Genomic DNA, 24,871 nt, shown 5'->3' on the forward strand with positions numbered 1-24,871 from the left:
TTTGGTACAGTTGACTTCCCATCATGTGGTGTCGTGTAGTTCCCCCCCCCCCCCCCCCCCCCCCCCCCGCCCAGTCCTCCTTTCAGTTTCATGGAGTCATAAGGCGATTTAGATTAGGAGGGACTTTGGAGATCATCTAATTCAGACCCCCGCTCAGAGCAGGGCCAGCTTAGATGAAGCTCAGGGTTGCGATTCAGGGTAAGTTTTTAATATCTCCAAGGACAGACAGATATTCGACAGCTTCTCTAGACAGACTGCTTCAATATTGGGCTGCCTGCAATGTGGAACTTTTTTCAGAACATAGAATTTTTGTTGTTGCGACTTCTGTCCATAGCCCTTGTCCCAGTTACTGTGTGCCTCCCCGAAGACTCTGCCAGACAGACTCTCTGCAGGACAGATCATCAGTTAGGCAGAGTTAAAGTCCTTTTGTTACTTTACTGTGGCAGTAAAAGGCCCATAACATATGAAATTACCTGAAAATATTTCTAGTCTATACTTTTTAAGATATGCAGATTAGTACATTGGACCTTCTGTAGCAAGCATATAAATTTGAGCAGGGGTATGGTATAAGCTGCTGTGTCTGGTATGAATTAGTGGAGGAGGATGTTTGTTTTCACAGGAGCTGTAGCTTTCAAAGGTAAACTTCTTTGGTATTTTTGATATGTGGAGAGAAATTTGTCTTTAGTAAAGCCAAGGGTAGGGTAGAATTATGGTGAAATATTTTGTTTGTTGTTCTGTCTGCTGTTAAAACTACTCTTTCATAATTTTAGAATGTATGAGAGATTCTTACTTAGTCTGTGCTACCTAATACAAAGTAGGCTGAACTCCAGAACCTTTGAATTTTGGTCCTGCAAGAGATCTAAGTTGTGGGAGGGAGCACAGACACCTCCCATCTTTTCCTTCAACTGCCATCCAACAGTTACCAGATTTGCAAAACTCTTAGCTGCCTTCCTGGAAGGCGTCTTGAATCATTAGCCCTTGCTTGTTAATGAATGAGCTTTTTGAAGGGAGCTGTTCTTGGTGGGTTTGGCCAAGGGCTGCACTCACTTTAGGAATACCACACCCTTCTTGCACCCTCTGTGCTTTAACTTGTCCATCAGGTCTGATCCTTGCTTGGACTGGCTTTTCATGTATTTGTGTTAGTTGGTGTCTGAATTGTATGCATTGTAAACTTTTTCAGCAATAATGCTTTGCAGTAAGATGAAGGTAACTTAAAATAATGCACTATTTCCAAAAGATACTTCATAAAAATAAATTTTGGATAATTTGACATGTTCAATTAAAAGGTGCAAAGGTGAAGGTGCCCAGCAAGTTGCCAGTTGTCTCTGGTTTAACTTAAATTCTTAAAAGCAATCAACTTTTCAACGCCTTTTTTTTTGGTCCTCTTGCCAGTATTCTCAGTGAAAAAGAGGTGGTTTTTTTTTTAATAGGATCTCCTGGAGCAATCATTCAAAAAGTAATGCTTTTTTGTTGATTACTAGCAACCTTTGGATTAATTGGTATGTGGTTGGTTGTGGGTTTTTTTCCCCCCTTGCTGGAACTTGTTGCAGTTTAACCCCAGCCAGCATGTAAGTGTCACACAGCTGCTTGATCATTCCCCCTCCTATAAGATGGGGGAGGGAATTGGAAGGGTAAAAGTGAGAAAACTTGTGGGTAAAGACTTCTTAATAAGTAAAGCAAAAGCCACGCACACAAGCAAAGCGAACCAAGGAATTCATTGACCGTTTCCCATCAGCAGGCAAGTGTTCAGCCATCCTGGGAAAGTGGGGCTCCGTCATGTGTAACAGTTGCTTGGGAAGACAAACACCATCACTCTGAACGTGCCCCCCTTCCTTCTTCCCCCGGCTTTATATGCTGGGCATGACGCCATATGGTCTGGAATACCCCTTGGGTCAGTTGGGGCCGGCTGTCGCGGCTGTGTCCCCCCCCAGCTCCTTGCGCCCCCCAGCCTGCTCGCTGGTGGGTGGGTGGGAGGCAGGTGACACCCTGACTCTGTGCAAGCGCTGCTCAGCAGCAGCTAAAACATCCCTGTTACTAACACTTTTCAGCACAAATCCAAAATATAGCCCCATTCTAGCTCCTATGAAGAAAAATAACTCTGTCCCAGTCAAAACCAGCACAGAACTCTGTTTTAAAAATACTTTTAATCTTTTTGTGTAATGTTTCCTCTTGCTGAAGTCTTGAGCTAGATGGATTATGAATAATTTTTAGAAACTGCGCTTTCATTAGAGTGCTATCCACAGAAAGATCTTCCGTGTTTTCTAGCAAATTGATTACATACCAATTGCAAATTGAACTTAGAGTTCTGTTCCTTAACACTTCCAACAGCACAAATTAGTACTTTCATGTATTTTTTTTTTTGCCTTTTTTTCTTTGGGAACCCACAAGTATGTTTCAGGCAGGGCACTCTTCATGCATATTACTCCACTTTGTTGGAGCTGAACATCATGCAAAATACTCTTTAGCTGTCAGAGTCTGTTTTTGTAAGAGAACGTTTCAGTTTGTGATTTGATACGATAGCCAGCCCTTCATTCTATAACATCTGTGAAGAAAGTGCTGGTTGTCATCCTTGCCTTGAGTGGCCTTAGGAGGGGGACTTGCCACCGATGAGATAAAGCTGAAGAGCAGCCGGCATTGCCCTGACACAAGCAACTGTCTTGGTGGTGGCCACTGCCATCTGCTTGCAGGGGTGGCAGAAGACCTTTTGCAGAGTAGTTCATGGACTAAGCTCGTCCTGAAACTGCCTGCTGGGATGGTCTTAATTGAGACACCTAATGATATTATAGAACATCGCTGTGCTGTGGACTGAGATGCTTTTAAAGCAGTTCCTCAACTGCCACTATTTACAGTCAGGCGTTTTTAAGGTAAACAAACATCAATTTAGTTTGGGTCAGAAAGCCACTTTTATAATTCAGTTTCAGTTGCACAAAATATTAATATTTAATAAAATACTTGCAGTTGTCTCTTTAACTGAAGTTTTGAAGTATATGGTGATTTGCTGGCTACTGGAGAATGATGAAATATTTAGCTGTATATAAACTAGTAGAAGATGATTATTTTGGGGAAAAAATTAAGGGAAATGTGCTGTGGTTTAACTCGGGCTGGTGACCAAGCACCATGCAGCTGCTCACTCACTCCGCCCTCACCCAGAGGGGTGGGGAGGAGAATCGTAAAGGAATGTAAAACTTGGAGAGTTGTGATAAGCGCAATTTAATAGGTAAAGCAAAAGCCGCGCATGCAAGCCAAGTAAAACAAGGAATTCATTCACTGCTTCCCCTCGGCCGGCAGGTGTTCGGCCATCCCCTGGAAGGCAGGGCTCCATCACGTGTAACAGTTACTTGGGAAGACAAAAGCTGTAATGCTGGATGTCCCCCCGCTTCCTCCTCCTTCCCCCAGCTTATATACTCAGTGTGACATCCTATGGTATGGAATATCCCTGTGGCCAGTTTGGGTCACCTGCCCTGGCTGTGCCCCCTCCTAATTTCCAGTGCCCCTCCAGCCCTCTCGCTGGCAGGGCCCGAGAAACTGAAAAGTCCTGGACTCAGTATAACCCTCACCCAGCAACAACCAAACCCATCTGTGTGCCATCAGCGTTGTTCTGACATCAGAGCCAAAACACAGCACTGTACTAGCTACTGAGAAGAAAATTAACTCTGTCCCAGCTGAAACCAGGACAGAAATGCTTTGTTAAATTTGGGTGAACTTCTAAACTTGTATGAAATGCTAGAATAAGAATAAAATCTTGCAGTTGAGAACTGTAAGGAGGTTGAAATAGTCATGGGCATTGTTTGTACCTAGAGGTTATACAATGTATTCTGCTCCTCACTGATACAGGATTTTGGTTAATGGGTTCACTACATGACTGGTTGACATGTTCCATGAAGATTTATATACATTGCATTAAAATAATGAGTAGAAAGACTAGTGGATAGGAATAGAAACTCTTTGCAGAAAGCTAAGAAAATATGATTTTGAGATCCTAAAGATGACACAAAGAGCTCCTAAAGAACTTCAGTTTTTCCGACATGCTCCAAAGACACTGTACTTAGCTAGGGGGACTAATATTCAGAGACCGTTCCGAGATGAATGTGTGTGAAGTGGCTGGAGGTATCTGCCCTGAAAGGTCCACATTGCGTTCAGGAGTGGCAAGCTGCATGGCAGCTCTGGAGAGTGTTGTGTTGAAAGATAGGTTGACCATTGAAAGCGGGAATACCCAGTCAAGTTGTTAAAAGAGTCTGGGAACTGGACTGCAGTGAATCAGCGCCATGGACGCAGGTGATGTATCCAGGTGTTAGAATATAATACTGGGAGGGACAGTGGCACTCCTTTATGGGAAAAGTAACTGAGTAAATACAACGTAGAATTGCAAAGCAGTATTATTTGCTTGTTTTAATAAAGTCATTCCTAGCGGGTGAAGTCTAGAAGTATAATCTTTATGTAAAACTGAAACACTGAAGATACATCAGTTAAAAAGCTCCAAGGTACATCAGTTAAAAAGTTCCAAGAGAAAGTGTGGGAGAACTCTTCCTCTTGTCTTGTTGATTTAAATCTTGGTCACTGTGAAGTTCAGTATTTGTGCCCAGATTGTATGTTTTCTTTTATGCCAGTTTGAAAGCTTAATGCCTAATAGTTTTAGAGAATTACTTAAAATTTTTGTCGTGGAATGCATGAGACACAGGATATACTAGGGATCCTGAGGAGTGGATACAGCAAATCATGGCAGGATTGCAGCTGTGATGGGCTAGAAGAATGAGAGTGAGACTAGGCAGTGAGGGGCAGAAGAGGGGAGAAGGTAATATCTCTTATACCAGCTAACAAAAAGGGAGGGGGTGGAATTTTCTAGTGTATGAATTTTTAGATGTATATGGCAAATGAAAAATTAGTTACACTGATTAATTAACTAAAGCATTTAATTTAATTGAAGTTGATTTGGTTATGTTATAGCAAACAAAAAAAGCATGAGCAAAGGGAGACTTCACCTTGACTGTGTCCTTAAGCACACTATTTACAGCCTGACAACAAATGAAATCAAATGAGCTTTGTGTTTGAATGGTGACTACACAAAATGAATGACAATAGACTTTTTTTTTTAAGTGTCCTAAAATGTCTCTGTGTCATTGTCTCCTCCTTACTTACTCCCAACTAAAGAAAAGCAGAAAACAAAACCAACCCCCAAACAATGAAAAATAAACCAAGCAACAAACCAAACCAGCCGATCTAACGAGATCCCATGCTGTTCTGTAGGTTTTTATGTTCTTTGATATGACACTTAGGCAACTGCGCAGGTAATGGATTGCTTGGGATACACTGTACTAAGTATACTGCATCACCCATGTGTTGCTTGTCAGATGTTAGGAAGATCCCATTAGGTGAAGAATCTTAAAGAAAAACATTCTGTGTTGCAGGTAATCATCTTACAATTACGTTGTTAAAAGCCCCCATTGTACTGTTATTTAGTTAGTAAATTATGACAGTAGTAATGTTATAGTATTGTTTTCTGTTGCTAGGGTTTCTTTTAGTGCTGCCCACAGATGTCCTGTTAATTAGCTCCAATATGATTGTCAAGGCTTTGCAGAGCATGGTAACTTCTCTGTATGTCACAGGTCAAGGAAAATGTTTTTCTGAACATTCTGTTCAGACCTGGGTCTGGAGCAAAGAATGTCATGATCTCAACAGGAATGATAAACTGCTTGGTTTTTAGGATCTCAGTTGTTCCAGATATCTTTTGCTAGTTTTTCTGCTCATCAACATAGAATGTGAAGTAGTTGTTGTCTAGGGTTCTTGCATATACTTGTACATGAGTCAGTTCATTTTGGCGGTGTTTTAAGGAGAAAGTACTTCCTGAAGCTCGAAAACCAGTAAGTCTAATATATTCCAAAGATGGCTTGTAAACTGGCTATTCTGGGAACAAAGACATTCAGAACTGCAGGGAAATAGAATGTCTTAATTATAAAAAAAGCTACTGAAAGACATGTAATTAGATGTGAATTTTCCGTGATCCTTGTATATGTATTTCTGCTTCCAGTTAATCATTTTAACTTATTAAAACCTTACATGACTTTGTATGGCTTGCTTCATTTGTACTAGCTGCTTACTGCAAAGTGGTTACAGAGAGATATGTGTACATAAAACTTGGCTCCCAGTAGTGTGTGCAAGTGACCTCGCTGTGACCTCACTACTTAAATGGTCTTTCACATCTTCATATTAATGAAAACTTCTTAACATCCAAGTAACTAATAAGCTTTAAAACACAGGAACTGGTTGTCATTTAGAAGTAAAATCTTGTTTTGGTGATACATAATGAAAGACTGTTTAGGATGTTACATTGATGGCTAATTATTGTGTGTAATTAGGGTGCTAGTTCTAAGTAATTTCTTCCCCTGTCACGCCATGGGTCTGCTTGCTGCTGAAATGCAGAGGCAACTGTGGACAATGAAAGGGCTGGAGCGCTTGTAGCAGCACTCTAGGGCACATCCAGCTCAAGCTCCCTCCGAGCAGAGTTCAGAATGTTTATTGCGGCAGCGCTGCTCTTGGTTTTGAGCGCTGCTTTCTTTTTGGCAAGCTGGCTCCATCATGTCAAAACCCTTAACGTTTATTTCTCCTATACTTTGGTTACAGGAAAAGGAAAGGAAGTGTCTTATTTCTCCCATTAGAAAGTTTTTTCTTGTCCTGTCTTCGAGAAGAATTGTATCCCTCCTTTTCTATCCCCCCATTATTAATGCGATAAGTAGCCAACTTAGTCTTTAACTTCTTTACCTTAACGGAGTGCCCAAAGCATAGTAAGCATTAGTCCTGGTTTATAGACAAGGGAGTGAGGAATGGAGCCGTGAATTATTTCATCAGTATGGCACACGACATCCATGGATTTGGTTGTGGTTGAATTCCTGTGATAACCCTGCTGGCTCAAACGGCAATGTCCCTGGCCTCCCCTGGCACCCTTCATCTCTCCTCCACCCTCCCATCTCACCATCCACCCCTGTGTTACATTGATAAAGTCATGTGTAGCGTAGCCCCGTGATTTAGATTGGCCATCCTATGAAGTGTGGCCGCCTTTTTTCCTGGGTTGTTTTTCATCCAAATCAATTTTCCTATTCTTCCCTGTCCAACTAAATGAACAATTATACCTCTGTATTCCCCTCTGTATGGGAGGGAGAGGGGTTTGAAACGAGGGATTAAAGGCTGTGTAACCTGATGTAAGCAACAGTGCTGCTAAGATTGGAACTAGTATTAGGCTATAGTTTTTGAGTACTTTAAAGTAGGCTACCAAAATAAATTCTTCTGATCCTTGACTTGTAGAGGATTTGGAGCATCTGTACAGTGAACTAGATTTCAGAACTATTGCAGGTTAAAACTAATTATCTAGACCACACCTGAACTGTGCAGTTCCGTCCAGGTTCTTGTGCCAACGCAAGGCCAGGGATGACATGGGGATGAAAACACCTGAGAGGGGAATGAAGTATGAAATGAGTGTAAGTGGCTCTGCTGCTAGTGCTTGTTGGACTGGAGCAGCCTCAGGTGAACTTCCCTGCGGTGAGCACCGGCACTGGGTTACTCTAGCTCTGCAAAATTCAAGATCTAACTGTAGCAGGAGTTAAGTTGCATGTGCTAGTGTGTGTTTAGTTGGTGTCTTTAATGATGGAGAGTGGTTCACTTTCACATTCTGGTACATACTTAAGCCTTTTACCGAAGCATCTGTACTGCTATAGTTACTTGTGTCGTCTAGGTCAGGGTCGTACATGATAATACGTCGATTTTGTTGTGTAGAAATTAAATGGTACGGCATAAAGAGGTAGGGAGAAGCTTTTGTTTTCTGTCTTGTAGATAAATTGGTAAATACAAATACATTTGATAGTTTAGAAAAGATTTAACTATTTTTTCAGTTTTGTTTCAGTTCCTGATTTTTTTGAATGGATGAAAGTATTATAATATATATTAAGAAAATCAGTATATAGCAGTCATAGATATGGAATGTCATCATGTTATTCGACCCAGCTCAAGAACTGTCATACTGTATATTTTTGTGGACAGATTTTTCGCTGCATCTGTATGTATGTAATTTCTTTGCCACCTCCTTTATGTTAGGAGGAGGTTGATGAAAGAATGTGATTTCAGTTTACCTTGAGTTGGACAGGTCTTTGATTTTTATCTGTTTCACTTTTAGAGCTGAAGTTCACATAGTCTTTGTTAAGGAAACGTGAAGTATCCTAGGAAGTACGGTTCACAAAAACGCTTACTTTCTCTGACTGATAGCTTTGGGTTACATTCTCTTTTTTTTTAGCTGGAGGACACAGTTTCCTTTCTAGGATTACCAGATTGATGATCTCATATGAAAAAAGTGAACAGGCAAGGCGTTTTTTTCATCCTGTTACATCAACATCTGTTGTTTTCTGCTGTTAAATGTAGCCAGCTTCTCCTATTAAGAAACTCCAGCTTTTTACTAGAAAGTTAACAGGGGCATAGTACATAATTTTGTGTTGTGATGAATTTCTATCTAAATTAAAAATAGCTTTTTCAACTTTCATACCCTTCTGGTGTTAAGCTAGCAGTTTTCCACATGACTCACTCATACAGATTGTATTAACTGTAGCTGTGGGTAAGGCTGCGCAGAAAGATCTGGACTGTGACTTCCAAAGGGGTAATGAAAATGCATTTAGCAGTGAATAAAGACTTCAGGCAGGGTATTGCAGAAGGCAATATTTATAGTAAATATTTCGCTTTATTGTAAGCCTGTAGGAGGAGGGTGAGGATTGAGTGGAGAAATGGGGGGGGGGAATGTCTGTTATTTGGTAATGGTTATGTTAATGTTGTAAGCTTGTATTTGAAGTAGCCAGTCGTCTTTTGAGTTTTCTATGTCTTTAAACATAATAAAGGCCAATTCACTTGTTTTCTGCAGCCTAAAGAGCATAGAGGATTAGAATGGCTTCATTGTTGTTGTTCTTGATTTAACATGAAATATAGTGGGAACATTGATCTTTATAAGGCTCTTGTCCCTCTCTTGTGAACTTTGAAACTGGCTTGTAAGGTTTCTTATTTGAAATATTCCTATTGGTTAACCAGAAAGTGAATGTCTGCTTTCCTCTATACTCAGAGATGAATAAATCACATATTTCTTGGTTTTGGTTTGGTGTGTTGTTTTTCATTATTTTGGAATTTTCAAAAAATATTGCTGAAAAACTGATTTTCATAAAGCTGAGTTTTGTCTGCAGCTCTGTGAAGACCTAGATTATGGATCAGAGTAAGTTACGTTTCTAAAAGAACTTAGTAGTTGGGAATATTGCTTTAAATTGAAGTGAACAAAAAGAATGACACGTCTTGCTTCATGGTGTAATTTGACGTGGGGACATGATAATTTCTGTATCTAGGGGTTGGCTGTTTTTCCAGAGAGCCTTTCTTGTGTTTTGCCTGTTCCTCCAGGAAGTGTACCTTGCTGGATTGATGTGGTGGTAACGCCAGTAGCAGGGAAGGGAGTGTGGTCTCTCCATCCTTGCTGCTTGGCAGGACCCGCCTGTGAATAGGCAGTGAAGTCAGTCTGCCCACGTACTGCAGGCCTGACACTTCTTGCAAGCATCAGGCTTTCAAGACACATAAATGTAAGATTATGTCCCTGTTAATTGTCATCCCTCCCCATTTGCCACAGGGAAACAAGGGGACCAGGGGTCAGATGCAAAGTCTGGGCTGAGTTACTTGTGGCACTCCTGCATCGAGGGGTCAAAAGCCACTGTTGAAGACTGTTTCAGCCTCAGAAGGTCAGCAGCATTCTGCTCCAAGAGTGTAGCAGGAATTGCCTGATTATTGTCCTGTGCTTCTGTCATGATTTAACCCCAGCCAGTCCCCAAGCAATGATCAGCAGCTCCTGGCCACCTCCCCTCGGTTTATATACTGAGCATCACGTTCTGTGGTACAGAACATCCCTTTGGCTAGTTCAGGTCAGCTGTCCTGGCTCTGCTCCCTCCCGGCTTCTTGTGCATCTGCTCACTGGCAGAGCACGGGAAACTTGAAAAGTCCCTGATTGAGACGGAGTAAGTGCTACTTAGCAACAACTAAATCATCAGTGTGTTATCAACTTGATTCTCATATTAAATTCAAAACACAGCACTGTACCAGCTACTAGGAAGAAAAATTAACTCTATCCCAGCCAAAGCCAGAACAGCTTCTTGTGGAAGAATCACCATCCTGTCAGTGGTGACAGCGTAGCTGTTTTGAGAGGTTGGTTGTCTTCATCCTCTTCATCAGTAGTAATGGAAGTGGGTGGCTCTGAAACTTGTGGTCAAATGGCAAGCCACTTGCTTCCTGTGTGATATTTATTACAGGGTAAGGCATTATAGCAGCATGCCTCTTTCCATAACATGTCAGTTTTCTTTCATGCTACTTTGGGATTTTTTTTTTATCATTGCCCTTGTTTGAAAAGGGGTAGCACTCATAATTAAGTCACCTTTAAAAAGAAGTACCAAGCATAAATTGATAGTTTTCCTTCTTAAATCAGCAGATAGCCTGTAACAAGATCTCCGAAAGAAACATTCGGTGGTTGCATTGAGGGTTACCTCTGAGGAACATATTAACTATTGCAATACTGGGTTGTAACTTGGCAGTCAGCTAAGTGCTTGTCCCAGACTGCTTCTCAGAGCTGTAAAGGAGGAAGATTGCCAGCTGTTAAAAACAGGTACATGTGGATGTCTTAAACAACTTCTAATACTTACAAGGTATTATTTTAGCATAGTGAAAATGGGTAGGTAAAAAATGTTAGTGTGGGTTTGTTCTTGAAAGATTACTGACTTCTAGCATTCAGTTGGTTTAAAATCTCCAGCTGCTTTTCTGTGCCGTGTAGAAAAGTGTCTTGTGCAGATGGTTTTTAGGGAAGAGACAAGAAGAGAAGGGGAAATAGAAACTATTCAGTAAAGCTGTAAGTGCATTTGGGAGGACTGGAGGAGAGGGACAGCTCCTGTGCAGATGTCCCTGTGTTCAGCTGTAATAGCTCCATACTTAATTTGGTGCGAGTGGTTGCTGCTGCCTGTGTTCATGACTCAAATGCAGGCTTCCTATCTAATGCCAGGAACCACATGTCTATCAACAGCGCTACTTAAGCTAAGTGATTTTGGCTCCCAAGCCAAATTATGAAATCTGTTGTCCTTAAGCCCACTAGAAAAGGCATCCAGAAATCTGCCGCTGGATCATCTCCTGCTCTCTCAGGAGACATCCTCACAAGCTCCACACTGATTACCCTCATTAGAGAGTATACTCACTGCGTAGGCTAAACCTTTTGTTTTTTCCTCTGTCATATAGTTGGAAGATGGTAGAAAGGACTTTCTTCTGTTTTAGCAGGTCCTGGGAATTGTTCAAGGTGTGTCATTTGTACTTAGGTAGTCAGCCAAGATGAACAAGTAATTATGACTCCTCTGGGGAGTGAAGTGTAGGGAAGTTAGCCAGGGAGGCAAGACCTCCCTTTGTGGGGGAGCTGTAGGGGCAGGAGAGCAGGGACACTAGCCTACCTCAGGTTCTTAAATAAGAACAGATAACAAGAAGTTCTGAAAACTTTCACTACAATTTTCCATAGTATGCAACTGTTGTGGATTGCAGCGATTAAATTTTATAGTGCAAAATACCTTGACTCTAAAAGGTATGTTAATTTTTTCCTAGCCTTTAAACTTTTTTAGGCTGTGCATGAGCATGTTGGAATAAATATTGAGAACACTTTCATCGTATACAGGGACAACCTTTTCTTCCTTGCTGCGTCAACTTGCAATAGATATCAAATGATGTTTTAGCTGAGACTGCTGTAGCAATGTTGAGGCAGAGAAATGCAGTTGGTATGTGGGTGTCTCGGGTATAATGAATAAACACATCTCAAGTCTGGTAAATGATGGGGTGGTTCTTAGAAAATTACAAAGAACAAGTTGGTATTCCATCTCCAACAGAGTCCAGGTAGATGGGCAGCATGCAAGGTGAATACTGAAAATATGAACACAGAATGGAGTTAATGAGAAGGCAGTGTGCATGTACTTTTAGGCAAAGGGAGCCTCTAACTTGAATGGCAAATATCATGTATCTATACTGAGATGTTTGTCAGCTCACTTAGTTGGACATGTCGCTGCATTTCCCACAGTGAATGGTGTTAAAAAATTTGAGTTGCAGTGGTGTGGACTCCTACCTCAGAGCAGATGATGAAACACAGGCACCAAACCTCCCATCACACACACAACATCACAGCATGGTCAGGGTTGGAAGGGCCCTCTGGAGATCACCTGGTCCATCCCCCTGCTAAAGCAGGTTCACCCAGAGCAGGTCGCACAGAATTGCATCCAGGTGGGTTTTGAATGTCTCCAGAGAAGGAGATGCCACAGCCTCCCTGGGCAGCCTGTCCCAGGGCTCTGTCACCCCCAAGGTAAAGACGTTTTCCCTCATGCGCAGACGGAACTGCCTGTGCTGAAGTTTGTGCCCATTGCCCCTTGTCCTGCGCTGGGCACCTCTGAAAAGAGCCTGGCCCCGTCCTCTTGACACTCGCCCTTATTAAGGTATGTGTAGCCACCGATGAGATCCCTCTCAGCCTTCTCCAGGCTGAGCAGGCCCAGCTCCCTCAGCCCTTCCCCGTAAGGGGGATGCCCCGGTCCCCTCATCGCCCTCGCAGCCTCCGCTGGGCCCTCTCCAGCAGTTCCCTGTCTCTCTTGACCTGGGGAGCCCAGAACTGGACCCAGTACTCCAGGTGTGGCCTCACCAGGGGGCAGGTAGAGGGGCAGGACAACCTCCCTCGACCTGCTGGCCACGCTCCGCCTAATGCACCCCAGGATGCCACTGGCCCCTTGGCCACCAGGGCACCCTGCTGGCTCACGGGCAACTTGCTGCCCACCAGAACTCCCAGGTCCTTCTCCGCAGAGCTGCCCCCCAGCAGGTCGGCCCCAGCCTGTACTGGTGCGTGGGGTGGCTCCTCCCCAGCGGCAGGACCCTCCGCTGGCCTTTGTTGAGCTTGATGAGGTTCCTCTCCACCCAGCTCTCCAGCCTGTCCAGGTCTCGCTGAGTGGCAGCGCAGCCTCCTGGTCTGTCAGCCGCTCCTCCCAGCTGTGTCCCATCAGCAAACTTGCTGAGGGTGCCCTCTGTCCCTTCAGCCAGGTCATGATGGATAGGCCGAGCAGGACTGGAGCCAGTCCCGACCCCTGGGGAACACCACCAGCTACAGGCCTCCAGCACCACTGAGTGGTTCATGCCCTTGGAATCCAGGGTTCAGGCCATGTGCCTGTGCTGCACAGGGGAAAGATATGGCAAGTCCGCTGGTGTCTGGAAGAGGTCAAGAAAACACATCCTGGTATTACGAATGCTAGGGCTGGGTTTTTCCTTTACTGCTGAGTACTACTGTTTGGATTTTGGAGGGAGGTGCTGTTTGTATGTGCTGTTTTCCAAATTACTTGTCATCAACAAAGGGAGTCAGGTATGAGATGAGTGTCTTAGGAGGTGCAGCCAGTGTTTGTCCTTTATAAGCTTGTACAAATTGCACGATTCTGGAACAAAGAGAGTTGTCTCCTGCTTTTTCAGCTCTTTTTTTTTTTTTTTTTTTTTTTTTTGGGTGGTTCCTCTTGTGTGAGATGGGAAAGAATGAGCGTGAGTTTGTTTATCCATTCACCTCTCTCCACACCAACAGAAGGAAGGGACCTTGAGAAAAGCTGATGAAGCTGAAACCCACCACTTCTGTCATGGGTGAAATTGGACATTCCCTCTTATGTCCTTCTTGTAACCGCTTTGGAATCTGTCTGCTGCAGGGGACACTGTACTTGACTATTCTGGTGGGGTTTTTCTTTTCTTTTACATTTTAAATCTTTCTGGTTTGTTTCATTTATCTGTGACATGAGAATGGGAACAGCCAAAGACCATTTTCACATCTTTAAGTTGGAAACTTGAGAGTACAGCAGATGATGTAATTTTTAAAGCAATTTGCTACTTTTCCCAGTGGAAGGTTTTTTAATGTTTTTATTACCAGCAGAGCAAGCCTTCAATTAGAAGCTATCTTTTACCTATTTACCTATTGTACTGCTATATGAAAGGACTCTTAGTCCTTTATGTGTCCCAATAAAGCAGCTTTTTGGATTATGAAGAAATTCATAGCTTATGTTCAGTTTGTGGCACTACAATTCTTCCGTTATTTTAATGAGATTTATAGAATTTCATTGATTGCTATCATCTTCACTTCAAAAATAATTTCAAAAAGTCTACATTCTTATCTTGTACTAATTTTTGCCTTGCACAAATATATTTTTGACTCTATTGAAAGTTATGTATGCATTGAAAATAGCCTCTTTTTTGTTTTGTTTATTTTTAACTACAATTTGAGCATTAACTTTGAGAAGACAGATTCATTTCCAGAGAAGTATATCAACTAGCCCTTTTCTTGACCAGCTATTGGAAAGTCTAATGTAGGTGGTTGCTTGGCATGTTGGATTTATCTTCCGAGGCAGTGGAACTGGCTGCAGACAGCACAGCGGAGCTGGCCAGGCTGTGTGGCAAGCCCCAGGGGTCTCTGGAGTTTCAGACTCTTTCAGAGAGCTGCCTTAAAACTTGTTCATCTGTTGTGGAAAGTATCTTCGATCCTTCTAAACCCTTAAAAGAGTTGTAGCTTCTCCTGCTTCGTTTTGCCGCTGTTTTCTAAATATGTAACAAATAAACCTGTTGGCTTTTTTCAGTTTGAGTGTCTTACTGTATATCAGGCATGTTGTATGTTTAGATCTCAGCAGTATGTTTAGACATTTAAACTTTACAATGAACTGTATAGTGGTTTTGCCCTAATTTTGTGTTACTAATCATGCTACACTGATTTGGCAAGAATATGTTCTTGTAGGAAGGCTTTCCTCCCAGTTCAAAGTTGAATTTATTTGCTTAAATGTTCAGTAACTTTGTTTCATAATTTTTATATTGTTTCTATATGTATGTCCTTGTGAACAATGAAGTATATATTCTGCACATAATTTTTTTTATTGGTAGTTTCACTTTTCATAGTCTACAGGTTTTTTTACTCTCAGTGTCCAAGGGATATTTCATCCAGGCTCTTTAACTAAGAGTGTGTCTGGCTGTTTGCCCATTGAGATTTTGCATACAGGAGAGTATGGCCTTAGCTTAGCATGAAATCATCTCTGCTTTCCATTTTTTGTTTTAAATAGAAACAGTCTGTGACTTGCAATGAAGAATATTGCAAGAAAGCTTTGTCAGTATGATAAATGTTTCTTTAAAATCATAAACAATCCTGCTGTGTTTTGTAAATTTGGAGTTGACCGAGTTTGTGGAAGTCTTGAGAGCTAATGTAATGATAAAAATGACTGGTATTCTGAAAGGTAACCACAGTTCTGAGGATGTTGTCTGCATGACTCTGACATGTCAATGAATGATTTGGAGAGCCTTATGCATTTAATACTTCAGTTAGAAACAGATTCATAGCAAGCCATTTTAATTTCAGGTGAAACATAGGGAGTAAAGATGTACTGGAAGTCCTGCTGGTAAGACAGGAGAAAAGTAGAAGAAACAAAACATAGCTGTAACACCAATGTAAAATTAAGCAAGGCTGTCTTTGTGTTTTAAATAACACGATAGGATGCCTTTGGTCGGAATGGGGGGTGTAGTTTGTTCATCTCTGTTAACTATGGCCCTGTGAGTGGAACTTCAACTCTGCTGTCCATAGGTAGGGGAAAAAAATCCTGCAGTGATATTACTTTGATATTCTTCAAAATAGTAGTTTGTTGCAGATACGTATTTTATGAAACTGTGGCTGTCAGTCACCGGCTCTATCTGTATGTGCCCTGGGATCAATAGTACATTAAAGAAACAGACAGGAAGAGGGAAAAAATTCATAAATAATTAATTGCAAGCTTCACTGCTGGCACTTCTTTTCTACCAAGAATGATACAAATTCCTGAGAAGTACCCTTATACTTCCTAACCCCGGTTATACTCAAAACCATTATCGCAAATACTGATACTTCCCTTTAGTCTGTCTTGTTAAGGAATATCTGTGTAATCCTTAACTACATACCACCGAAGGAAAAAGCTAGTGTTTCTATGTATCAGAAATACAGGTACAGTAAGAATATTTGTATTAGAACCGATCTGCAGTCTACTGAGAGACCAGGATTTGAAGTAGGGGGATGTGGGGGTTTGCTTTTAACAATGTTTTCTTAGCTCTGTAAACAATAGATACTTCTGAAAAGAGATTTTTGTGGTAGGCAGGACATGTGAAATGTTGAGCATTGGAGCATGATCCTTGCACTTTAAATCTGTGTATTAATTTTTTTCATTAGCTCTCTCTGCTTCCACATCCTGCACATTGCTGGCAAGCATGCATCAGCAATAAGACTTTCTTCTCTAATGTGTCTGATATACCTCTGAAATGTGGCTGGTCACAGCTATAGCTGCTTTTTGTGGAAGTTGGTTCCTTTCGAACCATTCAAGTAATTTCACCTGATATTACTTTAAATTTTCTATATAATGTGCTCTTTCGATGAATAGCCGTGTAGAATCAGCACAGGAAGAGCAGAGTCCTTGGCAATACCAGCTCAATTGCATCTGCAGATGAGGATTTAAAATTCTGTGCAGCAGACAGTACCTCCAGCAGGCGAGTAAAAGGTTACTGCATTATTTTGCTTGTTTGCATCTGTAGTCTTTATCTGCCGAAGGTTTTTTTTGTCATTCAATTTGTTGTGCATGCTTGTATATAGATACTACTGGAAATTGATTTAATAGAAACATGAATATCAAAAGGGCAGAGCAAGGTGAAGGGAGAGGCTCAGTTCGGTTTTAAACCAAGGGAAGGGAGGGGGAAGAGAGAAAGAGTAAAAGGGAGGGGAGAGAGAGCAGGAGAGAAATTAAGCTTTCAATGCAGTGTGAAAATGAGAAGTTTTTTTGCGACTATATTCATTTCAGCAGCTTTCACATCACTTGCATTTTTCTTAACCTTCTGCTGAAGGAGATGCTATTGAACAAGCACTGATAGCTCTATAAATGTAAGTGACAATTATTTCAAGTCAGATTATCCCGTAATCAGGTTAAGCAGTTGTGTTAATTTGAGACCTTCTACTTTCAGAAATAGTATTGCATACCATCTTAAACCAATTAAAATGAGCTTTTGACAGTATTACTTGCTTTCTTTTGCTGTGGAAAAGAAAAAGTATGTAGTTACTGCATTAGTATCTCTTGCAAATCAGAAAACGTTTCCAACATTAAGTTACTTGCATGTGTTAAATTAGGGAGGTATTCAATATTGTATTTTGAGCACAGTACACTTCTTTTTAAAGGTTACAAGACCTATTTACATCTGACTGCTCATTAGAATTAGTTTTGCCTTTTTTGTTTTTCTCGGAGCAAAGGGCTCCTTGAAGACTTTATTAAAGCTGGTTATATGATCTACCTCCAACTTGCTTTGAGAGTTGGTTGTGGCACCTTTGGACACTCTGCTATAAATTCTTTCCTGCTTGTTTCTTCCCAGGTTTAATTTTCTGTTGGCCTTTCCTGGTGGTGTTCTTACTCCCGTAGCTTTGTAGCAGCCATTCTTATTTCGGGGATTGGTAGACCTGTGTAGCATTTTCTCATGCATTCTGACTTTTCAAGAAGACTTTTTGGTGGTGGTGGTGTTTTTTTTTTTTCTCCCTCCCAGACGCTGCAAATCGTCTTGGAGTGCAGCAGTCAGACAGGTCTTGTTCTCCTCTGTAATTTCAAGGGCCTTTTCAAGCCAAGGCGTTTTACAAAAGGTTGGCAGCTCTGAAGGCACGCAGTAACCTGCTGTGGCTGTGTGGAGCGGAGGATGCTGTGGGCGCGGAGGATGCTGTGGGCAGTGCGGGGTGGGGCTCTCAGCTGTTGGCTGCTGGCGTGGCCTCCTGGCTGGGGCCCAGGCTGGGTAGGCTGTGCTGCTGGGGACGGTGAGGCGGACCTGAAGTGACAAAAGCCACAGGAGGAATAGTCAGCAAGCAGTTTTGAAGAGATTGCCATCCCTGAATTTACTCGTCTGTTAGACAGCTGTCCATCTTCCTGAAGCAGCTTACTTTGCAAAGAGGAGTAGAGGGAAAAACGTGCTTTTTAAATGTGAGGTATTACTTGCTGATAAGACTGGCTGACTTTTTTTTGAGAAACACTTTTTTCCCCCTCCTTTCTGTTCAGCAGTTTTGATTTCAGCCAGGGAGCTGCAGAATGAGGCAGCTGGCAAATTTTGAGTTTTTATGGGACAGCACCAGTCCTAATTTCTTTAAGAATAAACTCGCCTGATGAGCAAGTCAATGTGTGGCTGTGGCTGCAGCATTATTTCTTCTTTAATGAAGAGGCTGGGCTGTTCGACCTGCTGCTCCAATCTTCTCTCTTGCAGTCATACATCAGAGCAGTTGCAGAGACTATCCATTGAATGTCTCAATCAGCCGAAGAAGGTAACTATATTTTAAATTTTAACTATACCATTAAAAGGATGCTGTATAATTTGGGCTTACATGATAAAATGACAAATTTCAGATGTTCTTAGCAGTTTTCTTGACCTTGCAGTAGCTATCCAATATCATTTTGCCATTATCAGGTTGTGTAGCAATAGAAATGTGCTGCAGTAATTGATTTTGTAATAGGATCAGGTGATTTACTGGCTGCACTGATAACCACTTGCTTGCTTGTTCTGAAACATGGAGCACTTTAATGGATGTTTTGATTGCAGCCTCGAGTTGCTCTGAAACTGCTAGATGCTCAAAGATGTAACATCTCATTTGTCAGAATAAAAACTTCTCCAGCTGTATTCGCCAATAACATTGGAAATTCATTGGATTTTTAAAATATTGGCTCTTTATGGATTCTTTGAAAAATCCCTTCTGTGTAGAATTGGAAACTGTCTTAGTCAACTTTATGCATGTCAACTTACCTCCTTTCCTGACAGCCACTTAGAACACGTTGATGCGTGTGCTTTACACATTTCCTGAGAACTTGGTCCATGCTAAACATAGCCCCAAGTCTGTGCCTGGAGTAGACTATACAACAATTCTTTGTGGATTGCTATTAAATGTTGTATTTTTTCTGTTAATATATTATGCTTTGGAAGCAGAAATCTGGCTCTAATTAGAAAACAAAAGAAGCCAAACTAAACAAAAATCATTCCGTATTAGAATATGGATTTTACTTTAGAAAAAGTCATTAGGAGCTGTGATCCAGTGAATGAAATTGGGGAGCTTAATTGGGTCTGTCTTTTGGACCAAGCTGCCTTAGGCTGATAAAATTAAAACATGTTGTTAAACTCTTAGAGCTTTAAAGATACGTGGTGCACCATTCATCTCCAGGTTAATTGGAGAGTCGTATGGGCACAGATATGTTGCAGTGGTTATTAATAGTTTATACCTAATTATTTTCACTTTCAAAAAAAGTCTTAGTTTTTATACATTCCTGTACAAGAATAAACATGCTCTTTTGAGTGCTTGTTCTCTGTTATGTGTTGTATCATATAAGAATGAAAATTTAAAAACAAAACCCCCGTTGAGTTATTAAAAATGGCTTTTAATAGTTGTGCCTGTTTTGGAGTGAGTGAAAACTGATGGGGAAAAAATTCCATCAGGAATTAGAAGAACCTAAGTCAAAAGTCAAAAATAAGAAACAGTCAAAAGATAACTTCAGTATGTTGAAGTTTAGTGGATGATGCTCACTTTGACCTGAGGATATGAGTATGCTGTGTACAGTAGGCATTTAAATAACGAATAACTAAGATCAAATATGTAACAGTTTCTCAAGTGTTCATACATAACAGTGATTTAAGTGGCCTGAAGTAAATCAAGGTGGCTGGATTTGAAATTGTTGAACCTACTCATGATTAAACTAAACTAAAAAGTTCAGATCTTTGAGGCAGTTCACACATGATAAAAATCGGAGAGCAAGAAACATTTGATTTAAACCAATAGATTTTAGTTTTGTTTTCCATTTATACCTCAGAGAAGGCAACTAAAAGAAAATTGCTTCTCAGTCATGTAATTTGTTACGCCTTTTTCCTAATGAGGAGAGAATTTCCATATTTGCTTATGTAGTGTATTGCTTGACATCCAGATTCTTCTCAGCTGTTTGGTTTGGGTTTGTTGGCTGGTTGGTTTGTTGCTGGTTTTTTTGCATTGTGAAATGAGCGTGAGTTCCTTTGCAGAAATAGGTTTCTATCTCACCAAATTTTATATGTGAGAAGAATCCCAAATTCCTATTTCTCCAGCATACAATATGTTTTTTCAGTCTGAAAGAACTGGTCATTGTGTTGGACCAGCAGAATGAGCCCAAATGTGATTTTGAACCTGAAGAGGAGTAGTGTTCAAAGGCGGTGATGGTGGTAGGGGGTAGCACTTCACTGAGCTGGGGTTGTAGGATTTACTTCGTGTTTTTTGAGTTCAGTGATATGACTTTAAAAGTGTGTGGGGAGGCAGCAGTCTTACAGTGTTTCGGCTATTTCCCTTAAATTGCCTTGACAGGCAATAGGAAATGCAACTATTAGCTTGAGAGAGAGAATAATTAAAATTCACTTCCATTTAAAAGAGTTAACTTGATGAAAGAAATAAGTTTTAATAGTTTACTTTTACTTTGCTTTTATTTTTATAAATCTTTCTCAAGATTGGCTTATACTACATGGGAATTTTGCCACCACAATGTAGTATATTATAAAAGTATCTGCAAGAAAGTTGATGTGATCTGCTTATTCTGTGATTCTAAACACAAGGATAAAGAGTTAATGAATTATGTTTTGAAGTTAAGGAGGAAAATCTTTGTAAACCACTGAGGAAAACAGCTGGAAAGAACTGCATTTTTCAAAGAAAATGGGCTGTTTTTGTAAAATAGTGTTTTCTTTGCAGCACTGCACTGCAAAACACACAACTCCATGAAACTAGGTAGGATGGGGAAGAGAAAGGGGCCTTTCTGTTGAGAGTGTTACATTACTGCAATAGTAGTAAATACTGGTAATACATGGCGCAGGAGTACTGTTGCACTAGCAGAGTGGAAGAAGTAATGGAACTAAGTGAATAGTAGTATCGGAATTGCTGAGATTGGATTTAGCAGTCTGGAAGTTCAGCTGAAGGCTTCTCTGAGTGCCTCCAGTGCATGTTGGTGACCTTTGGGTAAGGTGGCCTGGGGTATTCTGGGGTGCCCCTGGCCACCCACTGCACCCCCAGCGTCACCTCCCAGCTTCTGCCACACAGTCACCTCCTTGGTGGATGGTGCAGCTAGTCCTTATGTACAGCACATTACTTCATGTCCTGGCACTCGGTGGTGCTCTAATTAACAGAAGCTGGCACCGTGCCAGATTTAAAACGAGATGTATGCTTTTTTCCATCTTGTTATTTAGCCAGAAGGTATTTGTGGTGGTAGCTGCTACAATAGCCTTGAAAAGGACTTACTTTCTAAAGAAATTGTCAGAGGAATGAAATTTTGTGTGAAACAAGGTTAAACGTTATAGTAAAACCCCATGTTAAAGTTGCGAAGAAACTGGCTTTGTCTTAAATGGTATGCTCACTGTTAAAAATTAACTTTGGTGATTAGGCCGCAACATTTGCCAAAATTAAATCAATTTTGCATGCCATTTAGTGGGATGATTTTGTAGACTTCAAATGCTGCATGTTTAAAGTGTCTCCCAAAGGGTCAGCGAAAGGAATCTTCCATGAAATTAAATTCCTTTATTTTTAAATAAAAATAAAAATGTGAGAGAATTTTAGCAACTTTATAAAGATCAGTGCTGCTAATATACTTATTACCTGCTTTGACAGAACTCTTTAGAGGTGTTTCCCAGAGGAATACTGACAAAATCATGGTTTTTTGCAAGGGCTTTGATTTTTAACCAGTCTAGTTTGATTTTGTTGAAATGTGATAGCTCTAGGTTTTTATTTACATCTGCTGTTTTGCATAACCATATAACTTCCAGGGCAACTGGAAGCGTTACCAGATTGCAAATGGTTATTACCAGTAAGAGAAACCCCATACTCCTGTTTACTGATCTCTTTGCAAAAATTAAGTGAAAAAATCATTGTGTAATACTTTCAAAATATTTTAGCCCTTTTCCCAAAGTTCTAGCATTTTCTTCATGTTCTGGAAATGGGGCATAGACCTTCTGACTTAGCATTACAGTGATGCTGGTGGCATTCGTTCAGGTGTTGGACATGGTAAACATACGTTGTAATGGTGTCACCAGTAGCAAACATACGTTATAATGGCATCATCGGTCTCCACTGAAAGTGGAAGCAGCTCAGCCTCCCCAGCTGGTCTGTGGCTGGGCAAGCAGGGTCTCAGCTTTTGCTTGGGCAGCACTTGCTCCAAGGAGCAGGGGGCTTCAGGGGAGAGTGGATGAGGGGGCAGCGGTCCTGGGGGCAGGCTGTCACCTGGGGTGCGTGCTCTCTGTGCCATGCTTGGGGGGCCTGAATTTCGGTGGGAGGGGGCAAGGCTAGAAAATGAGTGACATGTTGCATGATTGTGGGAGCAACATAGTTAGGTTAAGTTATTTCTAGTGATCTTAACTCCTAGGTTTGGGATATTGGGGATGAGCAAAGTCTCTTTCTAATGCAGAACTGTCTGCAGTGAGCACTTTGCTATTTATGAATGCCTGTGAGGCTAAAGACAAAAGATAATGATCTTCTGAACTGGTTTCCTTGTTCTCCCTGACCTTCCCCATCAGTTTTCAGCTTCTGTACCTGATTACTTAATAAGGAATTGACCGGATTGATTAATAGCTGCCTGCCCCACCTTCCTGATGATTTCAATAGGAAAAAATACTAGTTCACTGGCAATTACAGATTGGTTTAGGGCCTCATCTAAACCTAACCTGAATTAAGTCCCGAATAAAATAATATGACTATGAAAATGGATGCATGGCATATCTTGCACTTCAAAATTGGTCAGACATGCTCATTTTATAAGAATGCAGATGACTGTATTCTTATATTTAGCCCTCATCTCAAACTGGAAAAGTACCAGTAGTGGAGAAGAAGAAATACTCAAAACAAAAAATAAAAACAGGAGTCCTGCACAAAATCGGAGGAAGACAAAGACTTGAGGAAGCTAAAGATGGGATACTAGGGGGAGCAGCATTAAGTTACAAGGAACCAGGAACTAGAAGCAGGCTAGGATTATATTGGAGGGTGGAAAACCTTACAGTAAGCCACTGTTCTTATTATCTGTGTATGTATGAAACTTGCACAGCTGCTGAATCACAGTTTTGGTTTTGCTTTTGCAGATAACCTGTGTGTGTGTATTTATATACACACACAAGAGCTATAGTTGGGATTTGTTTTTTCTTGTTTTTTTCCTGCTGCCCTCCAAATTGGTGTTGTCAGAGACTTACCATGGGATCTCAATGTCAGGCTTCATTCCCTAAGAAATAAAATTTGTGATCACAAATCTGCATTTTAGATAGCAGTACTGTCATGTCTAAAAGGAACCTGGTAACTCCCACATGGCTAAATTTAACTCTGCTAAGAATAATGTTTTAAAAAAAGGAAAAAATAAATAAAAATCAAAGCCACCTTTTGGTAGAAAATATAAATATAGATATATCCAATAAAAAAAGCACAGTTTGCGTTTTAGTTCAAGACCTTTAGTAAACTTAAGATTAATTCTTCTTGTAAATGGATTTTCAGTTTAAATGTTTTGTTGTACAGATGCTGAAGACTAAAAGTTCCTAAATTCTGTTTACTGGGGAGATACCTGCTTTCCCATATTTTGCATATGGTGCAACAAAAGCAAGTAACATGTCATGTAACAATGGCATGAAGTATTACAGCTGAGCGAGCAGACAGGTGGAACTTTGTAAATTGTGCCATCTTATGTCCACTTTCTGGGTTAAGAGATTAGCATGATGATAAAATAATAGAAGAGAGAGGACTTTGCTGAATTGCATAAGTATGGTGGCCTATGACTTTTATGAACTAATGTTGATTTACGGGGTGGGTTTTTTGTTTCTTTTAAACTGATCCTTCTCAGCATAAATGGGCTGCTCTGTCTGCTGGCAGCGTAACAGTGAAAGTCTTGCAGACTTATGGGGGATAGAGTGGAGGGACGTGACGTTACGCATTCATAAAAGATGCCTTACTGTAATGGGAAGGGTGGAGAGGATGGAATGGACTGTGAATACCCCAAGGAATAAGTTTAGTAACAGACTTTTTCTTCTGAATAATCAGGAGGCAGAGAACCTTCCTTGGTATGTTTGAATGAGGAGATGGTGACAAGGGTGCAGAACCAAGAGGGAGGGAGGAAACCTCTTGTGTGTGGGAGACAACAGGCTACGCAGAGGAACTGAGTGGGGGGAGAAAGGACAAATAGATTTTTAAGGTCAGAGGAGCCATTAGGATTCTCTAGTCAGACCATCTGCACAGCGCAGCACAGGATTGCACCCATGCTGTAACTCCGAGTTTGAGGTTCAACTGTAACAGCATTCAGAGCTAAATTGTACCGCTCGTTCTCTTGATGCAGTGTTCTGTACTTCAAAGCCCTGATCCAAGATTCGTTGCATTGTCACCTATTAACTCTTTAAAGATTCCTTTCTATATTAGTATTTCGATTTTCCTTGGTCTTTGTGCAGCTAAAGTGGTTTCTCTTTTACTTTTTTTTAAAACAGCAGTGCACAATTTCTTTCCTGTTGTTGGCAAAACAGGAAAAATGATGACAATGCAGTAAACAGTAACATTTTGTGGTAAAATGCTATTACTGCCATCAATATCGTCATTATCAGAAGAACAGCAAGGTAAGAGGCAGCAAAACCATTGCAATATCCTCTTGCTCAAAGCTGAATTTAGAAAAAAAAAAAAAAAAAGATCAATTTCAGGACTTTTGGGAAATCTCATTTCTTTCTAATTGGGATGGCTTACCAGGATGGTAGAGGGTTTTTTTCATCCCAACAGTCTGACATTGCAAGTCTTGATTGGAGTACAATC

At 41.0% G+C, this 24,871-nt stretch overlaps 1 protein-coding gene across 2 annotated transcripts in view; it reads left to right on the forward strand.

Moving 5' to 3' along the window:
- The window catches only part of FBXW7 (F-box and WD repeat domain containing 7), a 191,559-nt gene that overhangs the window by 30,464 nt on the left and 136,224 nt on the right, over positions 1 to 24,871 (forward strand). The window contains exon 1 of one of the 2 annotated variants that reach the window (XM_056333970.1): positions 18,260 to 18,379. The exons of the other annotated variant lie outside the window; for it this stretch is intronic. Within the exon in view, the coding sequence (XP_056189945.1) occupies positions 18,272 to 18,379 (108 nt within the window). The 5' untranslated portion in view covers positions 18,260 to 18,271. Of the gene's footprint in view, positions 1 to 18,259; positions 18,380 to 24,871 lie in introns of those variants that run through there. 2 annotated transcript variants of the gene reach the window in all.

Source organism: Falco biarmicus, chromosome 1 (genome assembly GCF_023638135.1).
Source record: "Falco biarmicus isolate bFalBia1 chromosome 1, bFalBia1.pri, whole genome shotgun sequence".
Lineage (NCBI taxonomy): Eukaryota > Metazoa > Chordata > Aves > Falconiformes > Falconidae > Falco > Falco biarmicus.